The sequence below is a fragment of the Chiroxiphia lanceolata genome, chromosome 25 (genome assembly GCF_009829145.1).
Source record: "Chiroxiphia lanceolata isolate bChiLan1 chromosome 25, bChiLan1.pri, whole genome shotgun sequence".
In the NCBI taxonomy this organism is placed as follows: domain Eukaryota; kingdom Metazoa; phylum Chordata; class Aves; order Passeriformes; family Pipridae; genus Chiroxiphia; species Chiroxiphia lanceolata.
In genome coordinates, this window is record NC_045661.1 from 1948001 (window position 1) to 1973203 (window position 25203).

Genomic DNA, 25203 nt, shown 5'->3' on the forward strand with positions numbered 1-25203 from the left:
AGACAGACAATGTTGGCACCTCCAGTCAGCCTGATTTATTTCCATGGCTGCTCTATTTCTGGCAAACAGAGAATGTTTGACTAAATATAAGACAACAAGTAGCTGGAATGGATGGTGAAGCTGCTGCTAAACACGTAACCCCACCGAGAGAGTGACACAGAGGCTGGAACCTCCGCGGCAGCCCGAGGGATGCAGGTCCCGCTCTCCCGGGCTGCCCCCGCTCAGGCACATCTGCCAAGAGCCTCAAGGACGGGTGGGAAGAGCCGCGGGAGGGAACTCCCCTGACCCGGCTGCGAGGCTGCGATCAGTGTGTGTGCGCGCGTGTGTCCGTGTGTCTGCGCCTCCGTGTGTCCCTGCCCGCAGCGCTGCCGGGGCAGCGGGGCCGAGCGGGCTCCTTATCCCGGGGCTGCGGCGGGGAGGAGCCAGCGCCGCTCCGAGCCGAGCGCCGGCAGCGCTCCCGCACCGCGCCGGGTCCCGCACCGGCCCCGCTCCAGCTCCCGCTCCGCGTCTGAGCCGGCACCGCTCCCGGCACCGCTGCGACCCGCTCCTGCTCCGCCACCGCTTCTGATCCGCTCCTGCTCCGGCATCAGCGCCGCTCCAGACCCTCCCCGGCACCGGCACCGCTCCCGAACTGCTCCCGGCTCCTTCCCAGCCCGGCCCCGCTCCCGGCTCGTTCCCGGAGCGGCCCCGCGGCTCCCGCAGCACCGCCCCGGCTCTGCCCCGGCTCTGCCCCGGCTCTGCCCCGGCTCTGCCCCGGCTCTGCCCCGGCCCCGCGGTGCCGGCGGCAGGAAGGAGGAAGGGACACGGCAGGAGGGAGAGCGACCTGCTCGGTGAGTGCTCCCCCGGTGGGATGGGGGTCCCTGCCCGCCCCCCGCCAGCCCCGCTGCCTTTGGGACCGCTCGGGGCGGAAAGTGCGAGGGGAGGGAAGAGCTGAAGTTGGAGGTATGGGAAGGGAGGGTTCAGCTCGGTACCGAGCGCGGCGAGAATTTATACCTGTCTGTGCCCTGCTGCGGGAGATTCCTGCGCGTGTTTTGGCCCTAAACCTGGTTTGGGGAGCTCTGGTCGACGCTTCACTCACTATAAACTTTGGCAGACACCCCCGGCGTGGGTCCCGCTGGGAAGGTCCTGGGGGGGACTCTTCCAGTGGGAGAGTTGCCGGGGTGGGGGCTGACACCCAGGGTCTGTGTGGTGGCTTCCCCGGCTCAGACAGGAGCCCTGCCGCTGGCTGGCCGGCGTTCCCCTTGCGCTGCATTTTTTGGTGGCTGTCACTATCAGCTGCATCTCTCCAGCACTGCCTGTTGCTCTGACGAGTTCCCAGGGATGTGGGAGAACTCGCCCCAGAATGCCTGTCCCCCCTCCTCGCTCCTGAGAGCTGCTCTCCCTGCCGTGCCAGCCCTGCCTCCTGAAAAGTCAGGCTTTAGTAGACTGGCTCATCTCTCCATGAAAACAACCTGGAATGAGCATGTTGGCACAATAGTGGTGTTAGCTCTGAAAAGAAGGAACATCAGGGTCAGGCCTGGGGCTGCTGGCAGTGGGTTTTGTGCTGTGCATCAGGCAGATGAACAGTGTGATGTGATGTGTGTGTCAGGCTTGGAGAAGGTGCCTGAAGGGGAAGAGCTTTGAACAAGCATCAGGCAGAAAGTTAGAGCCTCTGGATAAGATCTGTGAAAGGGCAAGTGCCTTCAGACAGGACCCTGCAAGGAAAACAGGATTAATTTCCTCCTCAGTGGTCGTTGGGGCAGCACAAAGACCTGCAGATGTGCTTCCCCACAGCTGAAAAGGGGTAAATGCAAGCTGAGTCTTGTTTTCTTGCCTCACAAGGCTTTGCCAGGGCATCTGGGTCACCCCATCTGGGGAGAGGTCGTGAAAACCAGTTCCCATGATCCTGAAAAGATTCTCTGGGTGCAAACAGCCAGCCAGGAGATAACTGGATGGTTTGTGTCAGCAGGAACACGTCAGTGGGGGCACACTGAGGTCTCAAAAGGGCATTTGTAGCCTAGAGCATCCTGTCCTCCCTGGGGAAGATCCATCGATGGGAGGTGACCCACAGGAGGAACAGAGGCAGGAATAGGAGGGCACCTGCTTCACCAGCTGGCACCTCACCCCTGAAACTTCATCTCTGTGTGTAGGTGGGAGGCACCCAGCTCACAGGGCACTGATTTTTAGGCTCCTGTCAGGCCAGAAAACTTCTGAGCGAGTTTTGGTGTCCGTTCTCCAGACAGGACCACTTTTGATGGCAGCTCTTGCAGATTTGTTTCCAAGCACTCAGGTTTACTCACCCATGCTGGAAAATATTGGTACCGTGACCAAATGAGAGCAATTAATAAATGAGTAGTGGAACAACCTCGCCAGCAACAGCTGGGAGTTCCCCCTGTCTTATCCTACTTGGATAGAGAGAAAGAAAGAGAGGAAAATTTGTAACTAAGCAGGACTCTGAGGATCTGTCCCTGTCCACGGCCTTGCCACGGATTCTGCCTGACCTTGGCCACGTCACCACCAGATCCCCACGTCTGAGTCCCCCCATCTGTTAACACTTGACCTTGCTTTGTTCTCGGAGGTTTTGCTCTCTGAGCTCTGCAGGGCTTTGGGATGCTGGCAGGGATGGGCGTGGAAGCACTAAAATCCTCCTCTCAATGCCACGAAGGCCCCTTTCAGTGAACAAGCTCTTTGTGGCCCCTGAATGGACCCTTCAGACAGGCTTTGCTGCCCAGCCAGTGGCAGAGCCAAGTGATGGTGTCACATATTCGGAGGTTACAGGTGACTGAAATGCAGCTGGATGTGCTTGGCTGATTTTTACTGGCTCCCCAAGGAGCTGCTTTAAATCTTTGGCTTTATCAGTTTTTATCTGCTGCCTTTCATGGGCATTCATTGCCAGTGTCACTGCCTTGTTTGTCAGGGTACAGCCCTGAGCAGGGGGGCTGGAGGGGACAGATTTTGCCTTCTGTTGCTGGCACTGGATCCAGACGAGGTAGATGAAGCAGCTGCATTTTGCACGTGGTAAAACAGAGAGGCAAAATGGCTCAAGGTGTTACAAGGAGCCTGTGGCAGCTCAGGGAGTTGAGTTTTGATCTCCCAAGGCCATGAGATCCCTCTGTTCTCTCCCTCCTGTCACCTGGTCAGACAGAAACCTGTGTCTGTACCTTCCATAGGTCATGTCTGCATTAAAATATCCACGTCGCAGCTTCCACTGAGACCATCCCTTTGGTCTGGCCTTCTGGAGAGAAATGAATGTTTGGTCAACCCTTGTAAACCCTGAGACATTCCTCTGGCTTCCACACAGACCTGAGGTTTGGGCCAGGAGGCCTGAGAATCTCCAGAAAATCTGGGATGCGTGTTTGGGAACCATGTCAAATAACAGTAAGAGTTTCCAAGAAGGTTTATACTCAGTAAGAGCCTCCCAGATTTTCCTTCCACGCTCAGGGGAATTGAGGCAAACTTAAAGCAGCTTCTCCAGGCAAGAGGACAGGGGGTCTTGGCTCTGGGGCCAGTTCAGAGCAGATCCCAAGCCAGCCTGGAGTGAGTTCTGCTGGGTGTAACCCGTGTACTGACACCCAGGAAGGTCAACTCTGCTCTCTGCCACGGTCTTGGTTTACTTCTTTACAGGCAGAACACCAACAAAAGGTCTCTATTGAAAAAAGGCCCTTTGCTTGCTTTCAGAGGTTTGACCTGCTGGGTTTGCTTTCCTCTAAATTCACTTGTTCCTGCTGTTTGCAAAGGGAAAACCGAGAGCAGAAAGCAACCTGTTGATTAATGTAGATGCAAAAGCCCAGATTACAATCTGGCGAACAATTAACTTCGAGGAGTCGATCTGTAATCAGCCAGAGCATCTTTTGCTCTCTTTCTAATCAGGGTTTCTTTTCAGGTAGCGTTTTGCCCGCAGCCAGCGCTGCTCATCTGCCTCTTGTTTGCTCAGTCGCTCGAAATCTCGGCTGGTATCTTTGTCTCGGCAGCCTGGCTGGAAAAGAAACTGCTGTGGAATTATTTTCGAGCCGCAGAGCAGAGCGGGGTGAGCCCCGGGAGCCGGCTGGGCTCTGTCTGCGCTCCTGCCACCGCTGCCACCTCTCATCTGTCTCCTCCTTTCTCTGCCTCCCTCCTTCGCCTCCTTCCAGCTGCGTCTCCGAACTTGAGACCTGTCTTCTCTCTCGCTGCTTCGGGGATGAGCTCCAAGCCGCCCGCAATTAAGGCTGGATTTTTGCAGGCGCGCCACATTCCCGCTGGGAGATGTCCACATGTCCCCGGCAGCGCGTCCCTGCCCGCTGGGCTGATCTCTGCCGAAAATCCGGCCCTTCCTTTTCACACCTGAGCAGCAGCCGAGGCTCTTGTTAAAACTCTCAGCCCTGTGCTGAATGCATAATGCAGCTTTTCAAGTGCAGGCAGGACCCGCGGGAATGCAGCTCACGGAGCGGGAGGATGCTCCAGGCTTTGGGGATCCCGCTGCCAGCACCAGCCCTTCTGGGTTGGTTTGTGGTTTCTCTGTGCCCCCAACTCCCATCGGGGGCCGTCCCTGCCACCCCAGGGTGGCTGGGAGGGTCAAAAACTCTGCGAGTGCTCACGCTGAGGGATGTTTGAGCTGCTGTTTTCAGGGATTGGTGCTCGTTGCCTTTCGGGAGCCAGGTCTCCTGGAGCAGCTCCGGTGGAACGTTTCAGAGATCTCAGCTTGGCCTGACCTGTGTTTTTGGTTCCCTTTCACCTTCCCTCGTGGCTTTGAACGAGGCATTTTAGAGCAGGGACAATTCCTCACGAGCCCCTCGATCCCTGGGCCCAGCAGGCGCTGCCAGAACAACAATAATTACATTATTTGAGTGGCAAATTGCAGATCCAGAGCTGTCAGTGCCCGGTACCTGTCACCTGTGCCAGCACTGCAGGAGCACGGGGATCATCAGAGCTGCTGCTGGGATGCAGAGAGGAGGCAGCAAACAGGATGGATTTAGTGGTGTTGGATTTACTGCCCTTTCCTTAGTGCCTGGGAAGGGAAGGTTTCTGTCTGCACTTGCACTGCCAATGGAGACCCTCCAATTAATGGTGCACTCAATCCGATTATTTTGTTACTTTCCTTTTTTTTTTTTACTTTTTTTATTTTGTTTCTTACTGATTGGATTAATTACACCCAAACAATTCACCTTGGCACCACCTCGCAGTTCTGTCCTCATCATTTATCAGAGGGGAATATTCCTGGGGTTGAAAATCCATCACTGATGGCCCTGGAACTCCAACCAGAGGTTTAAACTCTCTCTGACGAGCTGCTCTGTATTAAACAGCCCCTCTCTGTCTGGGCTCTGGGGTGACATGAATTTTGTTTGGCTTTTGGGCACCCTTTCAGTTTGCTCATGCAGTGATGTTTTTATTACTGGAGGCTTCTCCATGACCCTTCTCCCTCTCTTTCTCCCCCAGTCTCTGAAATGCTCAGCTGTTTCCTGTAAAACAACCCAAATTTTCCCAGCTGGGGGCTTTGGAGTGGGGCAGGAGACTGGATTTGACCAGTTTTGTGGGGTGTTGCTGTTGTTCTGGTGACTTTTAATTCAATTGCTCCATGAAAAAAGGAGAGGCTGTTGAAGCTGTAAACACTGAAACCTCCGAAAAAAAATCAAAATGTGCCTTTTTTGGGAAGCAGAAACATTCCAAACGTTCCGGTTTTTTTCCTGCTATTTCTCTATTTCGACTGAAATGGTTTATTTTTACTGGGTCTATTTAATTATTCGGTCAGTGTTAATATGCTGGTCACTCAGGGGTTGTGATTCCTCATCCCAGTTGGATTTATCCTCAAGCCACCCCCCTCAGGCATCGCTTTTCCCTCACTCCAGTTCCTCCCAGAAATTCCCACTCTCGAAGCCGCGTCTTTTTTTAGTTGCTAAATCTGACAAGGTTCGTGAGCAGGAGCCTCAGTTCTGCACTTGGGAACATGCACACACATATAAATTCATCAGTTTGGGGGTGGTTTTTTTCCTGTATTCCAGCATGGAATATCACCTGGAGCTTGGATTTGTGCCTTCTAAGCACTTGGATTATTTGCTGGAGAACCTTTCAGACTGGCAGCTGATGTGCCAGGCCTGTGCTGGAGCAAAGGCTGAGCTGTAGATACCCAAGGACACAGCCAGGGACCTGCAGGGATCTTCAACAGATCCCAGAAATTGAGGATCCAAGTCCTGATCCAGTAGATCCCGTGCTGCAGTGATCTGGGAACAACAGAGCAAAGGAAACGGTGCTGCAGGAGGGGGTTTGGAGGCAGGATCCAGGGTTTGGAGGCAGGATCCAGGGTTTGGAGGCAGGATCCAGGGTTTGGAGGCAGGATCCAGGGTTTGGGGGCAGGATCCAGGGTTTGGAGGCAGGATCCAGGGTTTGGAGGCAGGATCCAGGGTTTGGAGGCAGGATCCAGGGCTTGGAGGCAGGATCCAGGGTTTGGAGGTAGGATGCAAGCTTGGGAGGCAGGATGCAAGGTTGGGAGGCAGGATGCAAGGTTTGGAGGCAGGATCCAGGGTTTGGAGGCAGGATCCAGGGTTTGGAGGCAGGATCCAAGGTTTGGAGGCAGGATCCAAGGTTTGGAGGCAGGATCCAAGGTTTGGAGGCAGGATCCAAGGTTTGGAGGCAGGATCCAGGGTTTGGAGGCAGGATCCAAGGGTTTATGGTAGAATCAAGGGCTTGGGAGTAGGTTTCAAGGGTTTAAGGCAAGATCCAGGGTTTAGAGGTAGATTTCGAGATTTAGAGGCAGGATCCAGGGTTTGGAGGCAGGATCCAGGGTTTGGAGGCAGGATCCAGGGTTTGGAGGCAGGATCCAGGGTTTGGAGGCAGGATCCAGGGTTTAGAGGTAGATTTCGAGATTTAGAGGCAGGATCCAGGGTTTGGAGGCAGGATCCAGGGTTTGGAGGCAGGATCCAGGGTTTGGGGGCAGGATCCAGGGTTTGGAGGCAGGATCCAGGGTTTGGAGGCAGGATCCAGGGTTTGGAGGCAGGATCCAGGGTTTGGAGGCAGGATCCAGGGTTTGGAGGCAGGATCCAGGGTTTGGAGGCAGGATCCAGGGCACGGAGGAAGGATCCAGGGCCAGATCTCCTGGGCTCTTTCCTGGCTCTGCCACTGACTTGCTGTGTGACCTCGGGTGAGTCCCATCCCATCTCCAGATTCCCGATTTTCCTGTCTCAGTGGGAAGGGGGACAGCAGTCAGATTCCCACTGGGCTGGAGTGCAGCTGGTATTAGTGAGCTGCTGGGCTTTCCTTGAGGGAGCAGTGACCACAGAGGGGCCAGGAGCTGTTCCCAAGTTCCTTTGGGCACAATAACCTTCCCAGCATCTGTTCCCCGTGCTCGACCCAGGATAAACAGTTCCAAGCTTTTCAGTGCAAGGTGGAAAATACGGAAAATCTACATTCAGCCCGGAGCACCTACCCCTCCTTCTGCCACAGACACTCCCGAGGGCTGGTCAGCTTGTAATTATTAACTAATTACCGCGCAGCAATCACTGTGCCACAGGCTACAGGAAGTAGGGGCAGCCAGGAACAGGCAGTGTCCCACAAATCCCAGCCTCCCCTTATCTGTCCTTTTGATTTTTGCCGGGTTGGTGTCTGGCTGCAGCCCTGCCCCACGAGCCAGGACACGATTCCTGCCGCTGGAATTCTCCACACACTGTTTGCTTTTGGTGTTTGCAGTCGGGGCACTGAAGGCCAGTGTTAGTCCAGAGCAGGGAACAGCCACATCCCGGGGCTGTGGCTGGGAGGAGGAGCCCTTGGCAGGGCTGCCAGTGTTCCCCATCCTGCCTGAGGAACACCACATCCAGGGGGGAGCATTCCCAGCCCACCCCACAGTGCAGGCATTGATCCCGGGTGTTCCCTGGGCACGGCACTGCCCAGAGGAGGTGAAGGAGCAGCTGGGACTGAAAAGCCTCTCTTTATCCCAGGATTGGGCATGGACAGGGAGCTGCTCTGCCAGTGGAGCTGTGGGATGCTGGGACCTTCTTTGTGGGATGCAACAGAGTTGTTCCCCATGTCCCACTGGGATGGGATGGGATGGAGTCAATCCCCTGGGTCTTTTGGGATAGGATGGATTCAGTCCCAATGACCTGTTGGGATGGGATGTGATAGAGTTGGTCCCCATGGCCCTCTGGGATGGGATGGGATGGGACGTGATGGAGTCAGTCCCTGTGGCCCTTTTGGGATGAGATGTGATGGAGTCAGTCTCCATGGCCCCTTTGGAATGGGATGTGGTAGAGTTGGTCCCCATGGCCCCTTTGGAATGAGATGCAATGGATGCAGTCCTGTGGCTCCTTTGGGATGGGATGTGATGAAGTCAGTCCCCATGGCCCCTTTGGAATGGGATGCAATGGATGCAGTCCTGTGGCCCTTTTGGGATGGGATGTGGTGGAGTTGGTCCCCACGACCTGCTGGGGTGGGATGGGATGTGAATGAGTCAGTCCCCGTGGCCCACTGGGATGGGATGCAATGGAATTGGTCCCCACGTGCCACTGGGATGGGTGTGCTGGGAATGCTGCCTGTTATTGGGGGTCCACAGGACCTGGGGGACAGCACAGAGCCTGTGTCACCCCTCACTGCCACCTCAGCCAGAGCAGGGGAAGAACTTGCACTGTGGCCTTTGCCCATCAGCTGGAATAATCTACTTTTTGAGGAAGAGCTGGAGTCTGGAATGCTGCCCAGTGCAGGGGAAGCTCACTGTAGGCTTGTGTGGTCGAGGCAAGAAACGCCCGAGGGGTGCCCTGGGCAGAGCAGCCACGGGGTTTGTTTTTCTGCTGGTTTGGTGTTTGGTTCAAGGCTGAAAAGTTCCCTGCTGTGGCTGTGGGGTGGGGGAGGATGGGCTGTCAGGGCCAGCACAAATCCTGTCACCACCCAGAGCTGCAGCCCTGCCTGGAACCACAGGGAATGGGGACACAGGGAGGAGAAGCTGCAGGGGTGGGAGTTGGAGCCCCGCAGTCCTTGCCTTGACCAGGCACCTCCGGGCTGCTCCTGCCCTTTGGAAGGGTCCCAAAAAGGCTGTGGATGGTCCTGGCAGCACCTGGGCAGCGCCTGGGGTTTAGGCAGGAATTTTGGAAACACCATTTGCAATGTAAATTGGTGCGGGGAGGAGGAGGGGGGGACAGAGAAAGGATGTTGTGTGCCTGGGGAGTCTGAGGAGGAGGAGGAGGCAGAACTAGTGGTTTTACTGCTCTTTTTGGTTACAGCCAGAGATTGGTTTGTGCCTCATCCAAATTAAAATGCAGAGAGCATCTCTGTGTCCCCAGACTGCTCCCTCCATTAAACAAACCAGCACAACACCCCCACACCACCTTCACATCCCTCCCTCCCACCAGCCTCCTGCTTTAGCAACGACTCCCAAAGCCCCTGGAACAGAGCAGGAGCAGCAGGAGCTTTCCCATCATTCCTGTTCATGCCCTGGCCCTGGAGAGGCAAACCTGGAATGCACAGAGGTGCCCATCGTGCTGCTGAATCCCCTCAGACTCCAGTGCAGCCCCACAGGGATGGAAAAACCAGCTATTTCCTCAGTGCAGAAGGTGCAGAGAAAAGGTCCATCCGAGTCATTCCAATTCCAGGAAAACACGACACAGTGTCTGAGGGAGAAGGAGTACTTTTATAAATTACCACTAGCAGCGTGTGTTCTATTTAAGTACTTAATCCCCTTCAATCCCTTCTTATTAACGATTAATTGTGCAACTAATTGCACTATCATAGCATGGCAAGCACACTGGGCTGCAGTGGGCACCACCAACCCCAGCAGATAAGAGCTGGGTGCAGCAGGGAGAGGGGGGCACTGATGCTCTGCTGTGTGAACCCAGGCCAAATCTCTCTCTCTCTTTGGGCCTCAGGATTATAATCCTTCCTTATCTCGAGCATTTCCTATGAAGCAACAACTTATCAGCTGGTGAGGCAGGAGAGGAGGATTGAAAACACCCGAGCGAGCTCTGAGCAGCCCTGCTCAGTGTCATCCCTTCTCATCCCAAGCTTTTGTGGCTTGGAGCCTCCTCGGCTCCTGGGAAAAAAACCACGAGGAAATAGCTTTGTGTTTTGGCTGGGGGAAGGAGGGGGAAAGCACTACATTTGAATTTATTTCCGTTGGTTTCTTTCTGCTTCTGACGCCTCACAAAAGCCCAGCAGGCTGCGGGCACGTGCTCAGCCCAGCACCTCTCCCCTCCCAGCAGTGTCCAAGGACTTGGGAGCCCAGCCGTGTGTTTTCCCGGGAGAGATCTCTCTCCCTCGTGCTCTTTCGCTCTGTTTATCTCCCTCCCCCCCCCCCCCCCGGGCTCTGTTATCTCCCCCAAGTTTCCAAGGCTCGTGCAGAAACCAATCCTGCTTGTCAAGGACGTTGGAGCTGCGGGGGGACTCCAGCAGCACTCAGCGAGGGTTGGGATAGGTTTTAAAGTACGGGGGGGGGGGGGAGGCGAAGTGGAAAAATTATCTTAAAAAAAGAGATAAATTCATTACTTTAAACCCCACCAGACACACTTGCTTTGTCTGCCAGCCCTACAGCTTTGAGGACACGGGGCTGGGGCTCGGTTTGGCTCGGTGAGCCAGATGTTATTTACAGTTTAACAAGGAACAAGGTTTATCTAAACACTGTGTGCTCGCAGAGTTCCCAGATATGCATGAAATGTTGCCCTCCGAGGGGAGGCGAGCAGGGGTTTGCAGGCACTGGGGCGTGTTTAATCTGTTGATACACGTTTCCACCTGGGATCTCTCTATTCCCCATCCAGCCCTGGCCATGTTTGGTCTGACACAAAAACATCGTAGCTGTGGTGGCGCCTGGCTGTGCTGGGGTGAGGATTTTAGGCAGGGAGGTGTCCCCAGGCAGTGCAAGGATGTCCTGCTGCTCCCTCGGGGCAGTTTCCTGGAAGGCAGCAGCTCCCCAGGGTGGGATCCTGGAAAGCTTTCACCATCACAGGGCCTCTCAGGGCTCTTGGGCAACCCACAGCCTGCTTGTGGCACCCCTGTGTCCGGGGAAAATGGTTTGAGGAGAAGGGAGAGCCATCCCTGGAGCTGTTTGTGCTGAGGAAAGGGTGGCCCAAAGCCTGGCATCTTGGCAGCAACGCCCTGGCCAAGTCTGCTGCCTCCAAACAGTGCTGGTACCACCCTGGCATCCCTGGCAGCCACCTCTTGGCTCAGGAGGATTTTTTTAAATCCCCTGCCTTCCTCCAGCAGCTCAGTGGGACAGAATTCCCTGCTCACCAGCTGGAGGGTGATCCCTTCCCTCGTGGGGAGGCTCTGGATCTGGGAAGCAGAGCCAGGAAGGGGCACAGAGATGCCCCCCTGCACATCCCACCCTGGCTGGGGCTCTGAGATCATCCTGATGAGGAAGGGTTGGGATGAGAGATGTTGCAGCTTTGCTTTTTTCTCCTTCTGGGGGAGAGGGATCCAAAAGCAATTACGGCTCCTGCAGTGCTTTGAAATCCTCTGATTCCTCAAGCGTTGGCTCCTCGTGCTCCCTACCTGTGTGGCTGCTCTTCCCTCACATCTTAGGGGGAAAATCCACGTGCACAAAGCCCTCCAAGGGTGGGTGCACAACTGGTTTAAGATTAAATAGCAGATTAGTGCAATCCTTGGCAGGGAAGGAGACTGGCAGTGTTTGCTCGCTACCTTCCCACCATGTGACTATTCCCCAGCTTTAAATAAAACAGATTTGAAACCCTGCTGCAAAGGGCTTTGTGTGCCTAATGCCAACCAGGGGCACCACTGCTCCAGAGCTTCGTCCTGGGGCAAACCCAGCCCGTAGCTGGCACTGGGAGGTGCTGCAGTGGGGACAAGTAGGTCAGGAACACCTCAGGAACACCACCCCCTCTCCTGCTTTCCCTGCTGCTGCTGCAGGAAGATCAGTCCAAGGGCTGTGGGAGGCTGGTTTAGGAGCAGTGTCAGCTCCGAGGAGCTGCTGGATCCCAACTGGGAGCTTTGTGGGAGAGGAGGAAGCACTAATCCCATGGGAAGCTGCTTGTACAGCCTCTCCAGCTCCTCCTCCCGCTGCCAGGGCTGGGGGGGGGGGGGGCACGGAAATCCAGGTGGACTGTAGAGGTTTCAGCCTTTTTCTGAGCCCTTTTGTCAGGGCAGAGCAAGGCAGGCTCTTCTAGTCTCCCAGAAAACCTGTGGCAAAGAGCTGAGCCCTGGATTGCTCCGAGTGCTGGTGGTGCTGCTGCCCCCATAAACGTTGTGCTTCTGTTTGTATTAAAACCCTTCTCCATTTTTTTGAGAGGAGGTTTGATCCTGTCGAGATCCTTTGCTTCCAGCATCCCTCTGGTGAGGAGGGATCCCCTTCTCACAGGGATCTGGCTCACATTTCTTGCTGTCCTCCCCCCCCTCCCTTTCCCTGCCCCAGAGGTGGCTGCATTTCCCGGATTCCACAGGGATTCCACGGGGCTCTCGGGTGCACAGGATGCGATTTCTGTTCCTTTAAATACCCTCCCCAGGAATGCTTTCGGAAAGGGGAGCTGGGCAGCAGGGCTGGGTAATCCCCCCCTGCTCAGCTGTCCCTCTGGTCACACCCCTGGGCAAAACCAACTCCTGGGGCTGCTCCCACATTTCAGCTGAAGGGATTAACCACCCCCAGCCCTCGTTTTTGCAGCGAATCCCTTCCTTCCAGCCTTGTTCTCACGTGCCAGGAAGGGAGGCTTTGAGTGCAGGATGAAATCACGGGGCACGGGAGGAAAATTCCAGCGGTTTTCTGTTATAAGACAGAGCAGACAACCCCTCCTGGCTCCTCCTGACCACTGCAGGGAAAGTGAATCCCGGCTTTCCGTGTGCTCCTGTCTGCAGTCACAGGCGAGCCTGCAGCTCTGGGAGCTCTGTGTGGGCTGGGGAAGAACGAAAGCTCTAATTAAAAAAGGGGGAGGAAAAAAAGGAAAAGGAGGAAAGAAAACAGCAGTTAGGAAGGCAGCAGACCCCACATAACCCGTGTGTGAGGGTGTTGCACGGGTTCATCCAGCGGGATTGGAGCTGCAGGTGTGTTGGGAATGTTCCTGGGGGAGAGGCTCGGTGGGACCTGGGCTCTCCTGCACCAGGAATCTTCTCCCATAACGTGGATTCTCCTTCCCATGTAGCAATAAAGGAAGGGCAGGTGCTGACAGACTCAGCCACAGGTTAAACACTCCTGGGAGAGAGAAAATAAGAGGCTTTGTGTTCCTGAGAGTGACTCCTTGGCAGCTGGAAGCTTGGCACCTCCTTCACTGCCTCTCCAGCCACCCGGGAGTGCTGAGTGCCAGCTGCTGGGGTGACAGGGCTTGGTTTGTCTTTCTGGGAGTGTCTTTCATTCAGCAGGATCCACGAGCACTTTGCTGGATGCCCGTGGGCATTCAGGACCCTCTGTGGGTGGGATGTGGCAGGAGGTGATGCTGGCAGAGGCCAGCACAGATCAGGTCTCCAGGGGCTCGTGAGGAGCAGGCAGGCTGGGGCCAACCTTCCTGGGATGCAGCTTGGATTGTGTTAGTTAATTGGCAGTCAATAATCAGTGGAGTGTCATAAAAGCAAGGCCCAGGCTGGTTTTTGCTGGTCGTGTTCCTCCTCAGCAAGTATTTGCTTGGGGTACCCAGAGCTGTGAAGGACGTGCAATAAAGGGATGGGAGGTGGAAGTGAGTCATGGAAGGGGGGAGGGAATGGCTAAACATCACACAGCCCAGCAGCAGCACCTCCAGGAGCATCCTCCCAGAGCTGGGAAGTGCTGCTGCCCCAGCAATCCCAGCACAGCTCTTTGCTCCCAGCTCTCCTGGGCCGTGGTCACACTGCTGTAGGATCGAGGGTGGGACACGTGCCCTGAGCTCCCAAGTGACCCTAAATGAAGCCTCAATAACTCAGACAGCTGCTGTAGCAATAGTGAGCGGGGAAGGGAGTGTCTGTCTCAGAGGGGAAAAGTCCTGTGGTTCTGCTGAGACTCATTTCCCACTGCCTGCCCTCCTGGAGCAAACCCACAGTGAGGGATGGGATGGGATGGGATGGGATGGGATGGGATGGGATGGGATGGAGCAGGGGATCTGCTGGTCCACAGTGGCTGCAAATCCAGGCTGCTCATCCCCTGGGGATGCTGACTCCATGGAAACACTGACACTGTCAGGGCATGGACAATGTGAGCCCTGAGCTCCCCCCCAGCCCCCCAGGGATGCCTGGGGTGGCCACACTGCACAGTTGCAGCCTATTGTTGTTCCAGCTGAACACTGGACACTTTTCTCAGGTTAGGGGAATAAGTGCCCAGTGTTTGGAGGCTGCTGGAATAATGACTGTCATTTTAATGCCTTCCTCGGAGCTGCCCTGATCTCACCAAGAGCTGGGGAGGGAAGAGCCAAGGGAGAGCTGCTGATTGCACCACACGGGGCTGAGAAAGGCAAAATATACAAAGGCAGAACAAACCTCCTTTGTGTGCTCCTGTTACTGGGCTCATTGTCAGCACCGGCACAAATGGGAGGGGAAATGTGCATCCAGCAAAGGGCTTTTCCTTCCCCTCCCACCCCTGCCTGGAGTACAGGTTATAATCCCAGCCCTGGAAGTGTCCAAGGCCAGGCTGGATAAACTTTTAGAGCAAGCTGGGATACTGGAATGTGTCCGTGCCCGTGGCAGGAGTTGGAACAAGATGAGCTTTAAGGTCCCTTCAACCCAAACCAGTCTGGGATTCCATGATTCTGTAAAGTCTCCAAAGGCTGGGCTGGCAGGAAGTTTTCCACAGCATCCACCCTTCCCAGGCTATCCCTGTGTCTGCCTCAGGAATCTCTACGTGCTCCATGTGCCTGTGCCATTGTGTCTAAACAACTTACAGTTGGAATTCTGCAAAGGAGGGATGGGAACACTGCTGTGCTGGACAGGGCATCGCATCCCAGGGGAATTCAACCCAACTGGGAGGGAGGAAGGAAGTGTCCTCATTCTTGATTTATCTCTGGGAAGCCAAGGCATTCCAAGAGGGTCAGAGCCAGAGTGGGAGCCAGTCTTAGGCATTTGCCACAGGATCATTTGTCCTCCCAGCTGTGGCTGTGCCAGGGGAGGACAGTGATGTCCCGGCTGCCACAATCACATTCCTGGTGCCCTGCATCCGTTGGGATCATGGAAGGCAGTAACACAGGAGGGAAAGGAATGGCAGAGTGAGGATGGACTGGCTCCCTGGGGATGCCAAGCTCCCTTTTCAATCATGCCCAGGGCAGTGGCTGCCCTGGGATGATGGTCTTGCTGTTTGCTGCAGGGCTCCTGTAGATTAATAGGAATTGATGGTGCTCCTTTCCCTGCAGGATCTTGACCTCCTGGCAGGGGGGGGATGTCAGGCAGGGCTGAGCTGCGGGAGGCAAATGAGCAGGGAGGAGAGCTCTGGCCTTGCTCTCTCCCCTCATCACTCATCTTTTGGGGAGAGGAATTCCTGCAAACCGCTCTGCCTGCTGGGCAGGGCTCAGGGCCCATCCCAGCACCGGGCAGGATGTGGCCCCAGCTCTGCTGGTCCCCACTGCAGGACTGACCCACTCGGGCTGTGCTCTGCATTTGTGCTGGGGAGGGAGCTTTTCACCCCAGGGAGGGTTTCAGGCTGACAGCTGAGTGGCCAAGGAGATGTTCATTTGGTGGTCAGGGGCTGATGTCCTTCCCTGCCCCTCCCTCCCCGCCCTGGGAGCACTCCCAGCTGCCACAGAAAATTCGGCATCATCCCTGGTCCGTGTTTGAGTCGTTTCCCTCTGACCCCCCAGAACAGCCTCAAGTCACTCCCCATTTCCTTCCACACACCTCTGAGCACCTGAACACGGCCCTGCAGAGGAAATTTGGAGAGGAGGAGGAGGAATTTGGGTCGTGCTGAGCTCCTGTTTGCACAGGAATGTGCAGCACGGAGGGGCCGAAATCTCTCCCATCTCCTGCTCTCAGACGCCTGGGCAGCTCCTGCAGCTTTTCCCTGCTCCTCCTCCGGGCTGGAGCTTGGGAGGGAGAACCTCAGCCGGCCAAAACGGACCTGGAAAGGGCTGCCCGGCACGGGGGGGCTGTGCTGGGGAGCTTTGGTTGGGTCTGGCTTTGTCTCGGTGCTTTGCCCTGTGAGGAGGGGCGGGTATGTGGTGCCTGGGTTGGTTGGTTGTTTGTTTAGCCCCGTAGCATTCCGTGTTTGCTCAGCAAACAGGGCTCCACGAGCAGAATTCCCCGTTTCTCTGATCCTTGCAGGAGTGAATCAGTGCCACCTAATAGCTGGAAGCGGGAGCTGTAACTGCTGAACGGGACTGTTCGTTTTGCCTTGTAAACACAACCGTTAATCTCTGTGGGGATTAAAAATTTAAAAAAAAATTAATAAAAAAAAAAAGGCTTAAAAGAAGCAAACTATTCCCTCCAAGCTTTCCACTCTTTCCTCTGGGAAATGGGGGCGTGAGGCTGTTAAAATGGTAAGAAAAATATGGAGGCACTTAGCATTTGTGGAAAGCAATAACGTAGTTAGTGCTCCACAGCTCTGCTTCCGAGGCCCTGCCAGGTGCTGGAGGAGAAAGGGAACAGTTTCTCTCACTGGTGATGCCTAAAATACCTGTCCCATGAATTGCAGGGCAGGGAACCAGCAGGTTTGGGGTGTACTAATGTCCACGTGGACAGTCCCAGCCTGTGGGAACAGTTCACTGAGTGTGGTCACCGCCGGTGCAGCGACGCAGCGTTTAAAGGATCGTTAACTTCTTGTCTTGATCCTGCGAGGAGCTTTTCCTGATGGGATTCGGCTTTGGGCTCTTTGAAGTGTTTTAGCCAAGTATTTACTACCCGACTGTATTACAGTAAATGCAGATCACTCACCCTGCTGGCTTTAATCCCCGTTCCTTGGCCACGTTCCAAGCCGGGTGATTTCATTTTCCGCCTGTTGATGCCTAAACTCCCGATTGCCGGTTTTAAACTGCTCCTTCCCCTCGTGTCCCACCGTGCAGCGTCATGTTAGTGCACGTTGGGAACCCATCAGCTCCCTCCATCCCCGGTGCCTCCAGCGCAGGGGTTGCCGCGGTTCCTGTCGGGCTGGAAAACAAAGGGATGGCATCGCTTTGCTCAGCGAGTGCCACTTTCTCTCCCAAAGTCAATAAATGCCTCTGCCTCCTTTAGGACACTAAACGTGGTGGGAAAAAAACCCCAACCAAACACAAGAGGAATTCTCCCTTTGAAATCAGTGCTGGGGGAGAGGGCTGGGCTGCTCCTTTCAGCTCTAAAGGGGATTCCTTCTCCCGGAAGGAATTCAGATGGAGAGGGGATGAAGCCCCTCATACCCCGGGGTGCTGGGGTGTGGGGAGGGGTGCCCGCTGGGGACCCCACATTTCCTGACCCTGCATTACCCCTGCAGCCTTCTGGCGTGTACATTGTGGATGCTTTCCTTCCAGGAACGGAGCAAATCCCAGTTTTAGGGGGAACCTTATGGCCACTGGGGTGAATTCCTCTGGGGAGGGGTGGAGGGCTGAGGGCAGGAACAGCCCCATAAATTCCAGCTGACAAACACTTGAATGGGAGCTCCATCAACAGATGCCAAGTAGGTCCAGGTGTAGCTGGAAAAAACAGCCCCAGCTGCCCGAAGCCGTGAGGATGAGGAGGATGGAGCAGGCACGGGGCAGCTCGGGAATGGCAGGAGGGGCAGGGAGCCATCCCGGTGCTATTTTTACCCCCACCCCAGTTCCTCTCCGAGGAGGTTTATATTTAGCAGCCTGGAGCTGCTGGCATTCCTGTAGGAGGCAAAGGGGGGGGGGGGGAAGGATTGGGATTTGTGGAGCAGAGTTTTTTGCCAGCCTGGAGCCGGCGTGAAAACGCGAGCACAGGAGCCTCTGTAGCTTTTTCTTTGTCAGGAGCAAAACCTGACCCTGCTTTTCCAGGTGGGTTTAGTTCCCTGGGTACCTGCAACGCTGGCAGCTTTTCCAGACACCAGCAGTGCCCTGGTTCGAACTCACTCAGCTTGCAAGGTGAGGAGTCAGATTGGAACCGTGGGCTGGGAAAAAGGTCTCCAAAGCAAGTTTCAAGCTCTGCCTTCCCTCCCAAAGCAACGGCGCTGCTTGGAGGCGTTATTTGGACCACGAGGAAGGCGCCAGCACGGAGACTTTGTTAATGCAGCATCACCAGTGCCACATCTTTATTGTCAAAGCACGTTTCTGTCGTGCTGAGGAAACATTTCGGTGTCTGAGGGCTGAAGTGGATGTGTCTGTCATCCTCCTGCCTCACTTCCCAGCTCCAAGCAGCCTCCAGCCTCCCTTCCCACCCCCAGCAAACACCCCAGCCCGGATTCCAGGCAGGATTGAGCCTTTGCTTTTAAGGTGTTTGCAGCGTTGGGGGCGGGAGGTGAGTGGGGGTGGCTGAGGCATGTGAGTGCCCAGGATTCGGGTGAATCCCAGGGATTTTCAGGGGATTCACCCACTGCAGGGTGCCATGCCTCACCGCAGAGCCTGGCAGGCACCCAAACGGAGTGTTTATATTGCTGACGGGTAATCTTTTAAGCTTTCAGATGCAGGCATGTCAGCCCGAGTGTTCCCGTTGTCCTGGCGACGGGGATGCGCCGGCTCCCGGATGCTGTGTCTGATCGCATCAGCCTGGAATGCGATCACCGTTTGTTTGTGCTGATAAGCCTCGGAGGGGGCTGGGGGGGGAGTGGGGACAGCCAGGGAAGAGCAGGGACACCCAGGAGTAGGGGGCCGACCTGCTCCAGGGCTGCGGGGGAAGGCACGAGATGTGGGAATGAGCCCTTTGGAATGGGAAAGAACCTCTCCGGGTAGTTTTGGTGCCTGTTTGGTACCAAGGGTTGATTTGCCCCCTTCAGATCTTCCCTTGGGTTGGTGGGTCAGAGCAGCGTTAAGGAGTGGAGAGCTGTTAATGGCAAATCCCCTGCCAGGAAGGTGAGAGGGTCGAGAGGATAAGGGATGGTGGAGGAGCATCCCTACACTCATGGGACTGGGGAGAGGGACAGAGGTGTGGCTGATTGAGGGTAAGACACTGATGTCCCATCCCTAGAAGTGTCCAAGGCCAGGTTGGACAGGGCTTGGAGCAACCTGGGCTAGTGGAAGGTGTCCCTGCCCATGGCAGGGGGTGGAACGGGATGAGCTTTAAGCTTTCAGCTCCCTTCCAACCCAAACCTTTCCATGATTCCATGACAGCAGGGAGCTGCCAGGACAGCAGGCTGGGTGCTGGCTCTGTGCTGGCCAGGAGGAACAGCACCAGAGTGCTGCTGGAGCCCAAACCCTGCCCAGACAGCTCTTCCAGCCTGATCCCATCCGTGCTGCTGAGCCTGGGAAGAGCCAAAGCAGGAAAGGAAAAGCAAAGCAGTGTCCAGAGCGAGCTCCCGTGGCTGCTCAGCCCCAGCACACTTTGCCATGTGCCCCGGGAGGGTTTTCTTCCTTTAAGGGTTTTATTGCTTTAATCAGATCTCCGGCTTAAGGCGACTCTAATGCCCATCAGGATGAGTCACTGGGGCTCACGAGGGAGCCGAGAGGTCAAAGCATCTCCCCGTGCTGTGACCCTGGGGGATCCCCCCAGCCCATCCTGGCTCCACTCAGCTTTTTGCTGCTGGCTCAGAAAGTCTTTTGTGCAAGGGCAAAGCAGAGCCCGAACTGCCAGGGGAGAGGGGCCTCCCTGCACAGGGAGGAGGGTGGGATTGAGTCCTTCCCGTCACTATTTACTCTTTCTTGCCTTCCTTGTACATCTACCCTGCTCTTCCCTGCTCCAGGCATTCCCAGAGTTTCCAAGGATGCCACAAGGCACAGCCTGTGTTGGTAGTTGGGACAGAGCGTGCACAGCCCTGTCCTGGGCTCGGAAAAGAAGCCCCCTGAGCCTCTTGACAATCTCCAGCTCTTAAAAAACGAGGAACCCAAATTTCCCTGGTGGCCACATGGCTCCTCATCTGCTCTGACACAGCAGTGGTGCCTCGGAGATGGGGATGTCCCAGGGGACCCCTGCAGGTCCCCACATGGGGGGAAATTCAGGTTGGGATGCTGCCAGAGCCCCAGAGAGCAGGAGCTGTGGGGCTGGAGGGGGTGGAATCCTGTGTGTTGTGCAGCCCTCTGAGCCTGCTCTCCCTTCCCTGCAGGGCTCTGGCAGCACGAGGGAAAAATGAACAAGATGAAAAACTTCAAGAGGAGGTTTTCGCTCTCGGTTCCGCGGACGGAGACCATCGAGGAGTCGCTGACGGAGTTCACGGAGCAGTTCAACCAGCTCAACAACCAGAGGAATGAAGGTAAGGAGCCCCCAGGCCCCTGATGTGCTGCTGGGGCCGGTCAGGAGCATCTGGGGTCAGTGCTGCCAGCAGGGATCTCCTCTCCAGCCCCCAGGCCGTTCAATGGGTGTGTGTGGAAAGTTTCTCCCCCTTTCCTGGGGTTGCTTTCCTCACCCATCCCCCAGGATTAATAACAGCTTGTCATTAAATGTGAAGAGGGATTTATACTTGCATAAGGAAAGACTTATGGGAGGGAAAGGTATTTGCACAAAACGGGAAGGAATGACACATCTGTGGTCAGGGTTGGGAGTGGGAAAGTGTGGGATCTCCTCCTGCCTGCCCAAAGCACCTCCCTGTGCTGTGACTCTGGGGGGCAAAAGTGGGCTGTGAACCCTGTCCAGGGCTACAGGCTGATGCTTCCCCCAAGCCAAGGGGGCTGTTCTGTCTCTTCTGGGCATCACATCTCCTCCTGGACCCACAGCCTTCCCCTGGGAGGCCGTTCTCAGGGCCCCAGGGAGGTTTAGGGTTAACATCCCATCCCTTGTGCAAACAGAGCGGGCTCTCGGTGCAGGCTGGGGCAGGCTCTGGGGCCGGGGGCAGAGCCAGGGAGGGGCAGGGCTGCAGGCACAGCGTGGGAGCAGCTCAGCCCCGTGGCCGTGCACGGGCAGGCAGAGCCTTTGGGCACCGGCTGGAGTTGGGCTCGGCCCATCCCGGGCTGAATTGGCTGCTGCGGGTGCGAGGCTGAGCCACTCCCGGCCACCCCCTCGTGCCACCGCTGCCTCCCGCGGCACAGCCCGGCCCCTCCACGCTCCACTCGGCTCCAGCAGGGGCTGGGCCATGATGGAATGATGTCATTGCTTGGCACCGGTGGGGAGGGACCGTCCCTGTGCCAGCCAACCTGCTCCCAAGGAGAGATGCAGTAACCTAATTTAGAGCTGGCTCTCCTCGCTCCCGCAGCCCCTGAGGCTCCTTTATCTCTCCACACAGCCGGGCTGCCCCGAGCAGCGTCCCTCCCTCCCTCCCTCCCAGCCTCCTGCCCTGCTCCCACACACCTCCCCTCACACCCCAGCGAGCAGCGAGGGCTATAATTAGACTTGAGCCCTTAATTAGATGTGCAGAAGCTGTGGGGATAAAATGGGGCAAGGCTGAGGAAGTCCTGGGTGCTGAGAGCTGCTCCTGCTGTTGTCCTCCTCGGGGAGCTGTGCTCTGGGATGGGGCAGCCCGGGCTCCCTGTCTGTGCCCTGCAGACCTGAGAGGTGATTCCCCCGTTGTTCTGCTCAGATGAGGAGTCAGTGACGGGTCTTCCTTTGCCCCTGGATGGCAAACCAGTGCAAGCAGCATCTGCCAGTCCCTCCCTGGGCTTTTGGGCTTGCTCCTGAGGTAGCCAAGAGAGAGAAAGAGCAAAATCTGAGCAGACGCTGGGGCCAGGACTGAGGGTGTTCCCAGCCCATGGTTAGGGGCTGGACCAGTACTAGACTGGGATGTGGTGTAGGAGATCCTCCTGCCTGGACCAGAACCAGTCCATGAGGAGGGGTATTAGGAGATCCTCCTGCCTGGATCTGGGAATGCATCAGGGGCTCAGGATCTGCCAGCACCACTCTGGGGGTACAGCTCCTCCCGTGCAGCCTCGAGCTGTCCCAGGGCCAGCTCCCACTGATCCTCCCCACATGGATGTGGCACATCCTGGTCCCCTCCCCAGCTTTCCCTCCTTGGTGCCCCCCATCCCCTGGTTGCCCAGTTCCCAGTTTGGACCCCATCCCTCTCCCACAGAGCCCAGGCTGTGCCCATCACCCCAAACCCACTCCCTTCAGTGAGATCCCGTGACCGAGTTTCCTGTGGGGATTGTGAACAACCCCGAGGAGTCACCTCCAGGGTGCCCTTAATCCCCTCTCCTGGTTGTTTATGGAGGGCCCTGACAGCCACATTTGTCTGAGGCATCTCTTGGCTGAGAATGAGCCCTCCTGGCTGGGAACTCCTCACCCACATCCCTGTGCCAGGAGGCTCCTCAGGGGGAAGCCGGAGGGGGACAGATGAGAAGGGGGTTGTGCAGCAGGGTTTGTGGGTAGGTTTGGGCCCCATGGGAGCTGCCTGGCCTGGAGAGGGCTCTGAGTTTAGTTCTCTCTGAGGTCTTGGTCGGTTTTGCAGGCGGAGGATCAAAATGCAGCGAGGGAAAATAACTTTGCTCCAGGCGTGGGGAACAGAGCTGAGCCTGCAGCCGTGGCAGCAGCTCCTGTGCTGCTTCTCTTCCCCATGGAACAGCTCCACTCCAGTTTCACCTTCCCTGTTAGGATTTCTGGGGCTGCCCCTGGGCTGTCTCTGCCCTGCCCCAGGCTCCAGACCAGCCTGCAGGGATCCTGTCTGTCCTGGTGACAACAGTGACAGCTCAGGCTCTGTGATCACTGGCTCCAGAGACAAGTGCTAATCACAGCTCAGATCAACACCATCAGTTTTCCTTTCCTCACCTCGTGTAGCTCCTCAGGGAGTTGCTTGCAGGTTTTAGGTTCCCTCCAGCATCAGAAATCAGGGGGTAGCAGCATCATGGCAGTCTGCCCATCCCACACTGTGCTGGCTGGGAATGTCTGTGCCCACCCTCGGGGAGGAGGGTGATGCAGAGGCCAGACCTCCTCACGAGGTGCTCCAAGAATCACAGAATCCCAGGCTGGTTGGGGTTGGGAGGGACCTTAAAGCTCATCTCATTCCAGCCCCCTGCCATGGGCAGGGACACCTTCCACCAGACCAGGCTGCTCAAGAGCATCTGCAGGAGCTGCCCTGGCTCATGGAACAGGGCAAGGCAGGACCTTCTCCTGGGGACAGACCTCACTCTGTTGGGGATGTGGTGAGAAATCCCCAGCTCTGTCCTCTCCACCTCAGAGTTCTCATCATCTCACTCACAGGGGCTGATAAAATGAGGGAAAAAACAGGCTTTTTTTTTCTTTTTCCAGGCTGGAAAAGCAAACAGCTTTTCCCATAAAACAGGGAAAAAACAGGCTTTTTTTTTTTTTTTTTCTTCCAGACTGGAAAAGCAAACAGCTTTTCCTGCCACGGGCAATGTCACCTTGGTGGAGCCTGACAATGCAGGCTCCATTTTTTTTCAGAGGTATCAGGTCTTGGTGTGTCCCATCTGCTTTGATAAGAACTTGGTGGCATCCAGCAACAGCTCTTACCTGTACCCAGGCTCTGCCCCAAACCAGCTGCTGCCTGCTCTGTGCTCCCAGGCCCAGATAAGGGCTGCAAAGGTAATTCCCAATTTGCACCGGCATAAAACAAGAGCCAGATCTGACCTTGGGAGCTCAAAGCCCCAAAGAGGTGACAACGAGTGGGCGGGAGGAGGATGAATAATCCAAGCTCTGAGAGCAACAGAGCCTTGAGAGGAGAGAGTTCACACTTAGCAAAGTAATTAGAAGTCAGGCAAGCAGCGGAGGGTTCTGGCCCCTTTCCTTGGGAGATCAAAGCTTGTTTTGGCAGGGGCTGTGTTTAAATGTATTTCTGGAAAGGCGGGAGGCTCATCAGCCGTGTCTGCGGTCTCACTTTAATTTGCTTTGATATCCCAGGCAGCCTCGTTGTTTGCAGGGTGTCAGGGCTCCCCCCGAGCCACGGGAAATGCTGAGCAGAATCAAGCAGCCCCTCGCGTTTTGCACGCCCACAGCTTCACATCTCGCCCCTCTGTGAGCGCCCAGGGGGGTCCTCCAAGCCTGGGGGCAACTCCAGCCCTTGGGGAGCATCCCCGTGGGATTGGGAGTCTCTGGGTGCACCTTGGGACAGCCCAGGGTGTGCTGAGCTGGCACATCCCCCTCCCCTCTCTGGCCCCAGGGCAGCCCAAACACCTTTCCCCTCATCCCTGCAAGTCTCCTGTGTGTTTTACCTGCTTTTCCCATCCCCTTTGGATGCACTGGAATATCCAGGTTGTCGATTGACCTCTGACTTCACATCTGATGTTCATGTAGATGAGGAGATCGACGCTGAACTACTGGTTCAAAGAGACAGTGCTGTTGGTTTGCACCTTTCAGGACAGGCTGCACCTTTTCCCAAACTTTGGGGCTTTTTTTTACCTATGGGAACCAGCACAAATTCACCCAGACCATCATTAAAGGTGAATTAGTTGGAGTCCATTCAGTCAGATTTTAAATGGCTTTTGGGGTTGTTTTTTTTGTTTGGTTGGTTGGTTTTTTGGGTTTTTTTGTTTGCATGTTTGTTTGGGTTTTTTTGTTGTTGGTTTTTTTTTTCCTGGCAGATAATTTGCTTAGGAAATGAGCAAGTGAAAAAGATTCGATCCAGTTTCATTGATCCACGTTCCTTTCATACCTGTGCTTAATTCAGGATGCTCCCTAATTGTTCCCGTACAAGCAGATGGACAGGAGGGGAAGGGACCAGAGAAGCAAAAAGGGGTGACTCTACCTTGTTATTCCTGTCTGCCCAAAACCTCCTGGCGCTGTTTCAGACCCTTTCAAGCCCAGTGGCACGGGCTGACCCCACCTCTTAGGCGTGGGCTGCCTACCCAGGACACCCTGCACCCCTCAGGTTCCCTGGTTTCCCGGTGACCATGGCACAAACCCACATCTTTTCCCAGGTCACTTGCCTGCCACCTCTCATCCGTCAGCCGAGCAAACTGCAGCCAGGTCCCAGCCCTGCTCAGCACCCCGTGAAAAGCAGCCCTGCCTGCCCAGCCCTCAGCCATGAGATCATCGCTGGCGCTCGGGCAGAGCAGGGATTGTCTCCCTGCAGCCCGGGGAGAGGGTTGGGCCATGGGCAGGGGCCAGCCCGGGGCAGCAGCTCCTCCTCCCTGCGGAGTTTCCCTCCTGCGATGTCTGCGGGGTGTCTGAAGGCAGAGTGGGGCATCCTTGGACCCTCCGGGTGTAATTTGGAGCGTGCCTGCAGAGGGGAAGGGCGTGGGATGGTCCTCCCTGCTTGGCCCCACACCTTTTCAGAGGGAGATGTGTCCCTCCCCTGGGGGGGAGGTGGTTCTCCTCCATCCCAGCACACCCAGTTTGGTGCTGCCTCCTCCTGAACATCCCCTTGGAAACGGCATCCGTGTGGATCAGAGGAATCCACCTCACTGGGGTCCAGGTGACCTGTGTTGAACCCAGCAGGGTTTGGCTGTGCCTCTGCCCGGGTCTGTGAGTGCCAGAGTGTTC

The 25203-nt window shown here is 56.1% G+C and overlaps 1 protein-coding gene and 1 long non-coding RNA gene across 3 annotated transcripts in view; one reads left to right on the plus strand and one right to left on the minus strand.

Moving 5' to 3' along the window:
- Positions 1-724: 724 nt before the first annotated feature.
- The window catches only part of CDK18 (cyclin dependent kinase 18), a 36384-nt gene continuing 11905 nt past the window's right edge, over positions 725-25203 (plus strand). The window contains exons 1-2 of one of the 2 annotated variants that reach the window (XM_032710972.1): positions 725-830; positions 19946-20092. In XM_032710972.1, the coding sequence (XP_032566863.1) occupies positions 19969-20092 (124 nt within the window). In that variant the 5' untranslated portion in view covers positions 725-830; positions 19946-19968. Of the gene's footprint in view, positions 831-19945; positions 20093-23196; positions 23308-25203 lie in introns of those variants that run through there. The other variant, XM_032710973.1, reaches the window with a different exon arrangement.
- LOC116798482 lies at positions 9316-16809 on the minus strand. Its single transcript, XR_004360901.1, has 3 exons — positions 16696-16809; positions 12611-12770; positions 9316-9545 (listed from the first exon to the last, which is right to left on the minus strand). It is a non-coding gene; the product is annotated as an uncharacterized LOC116798482 (long non-coding RNA).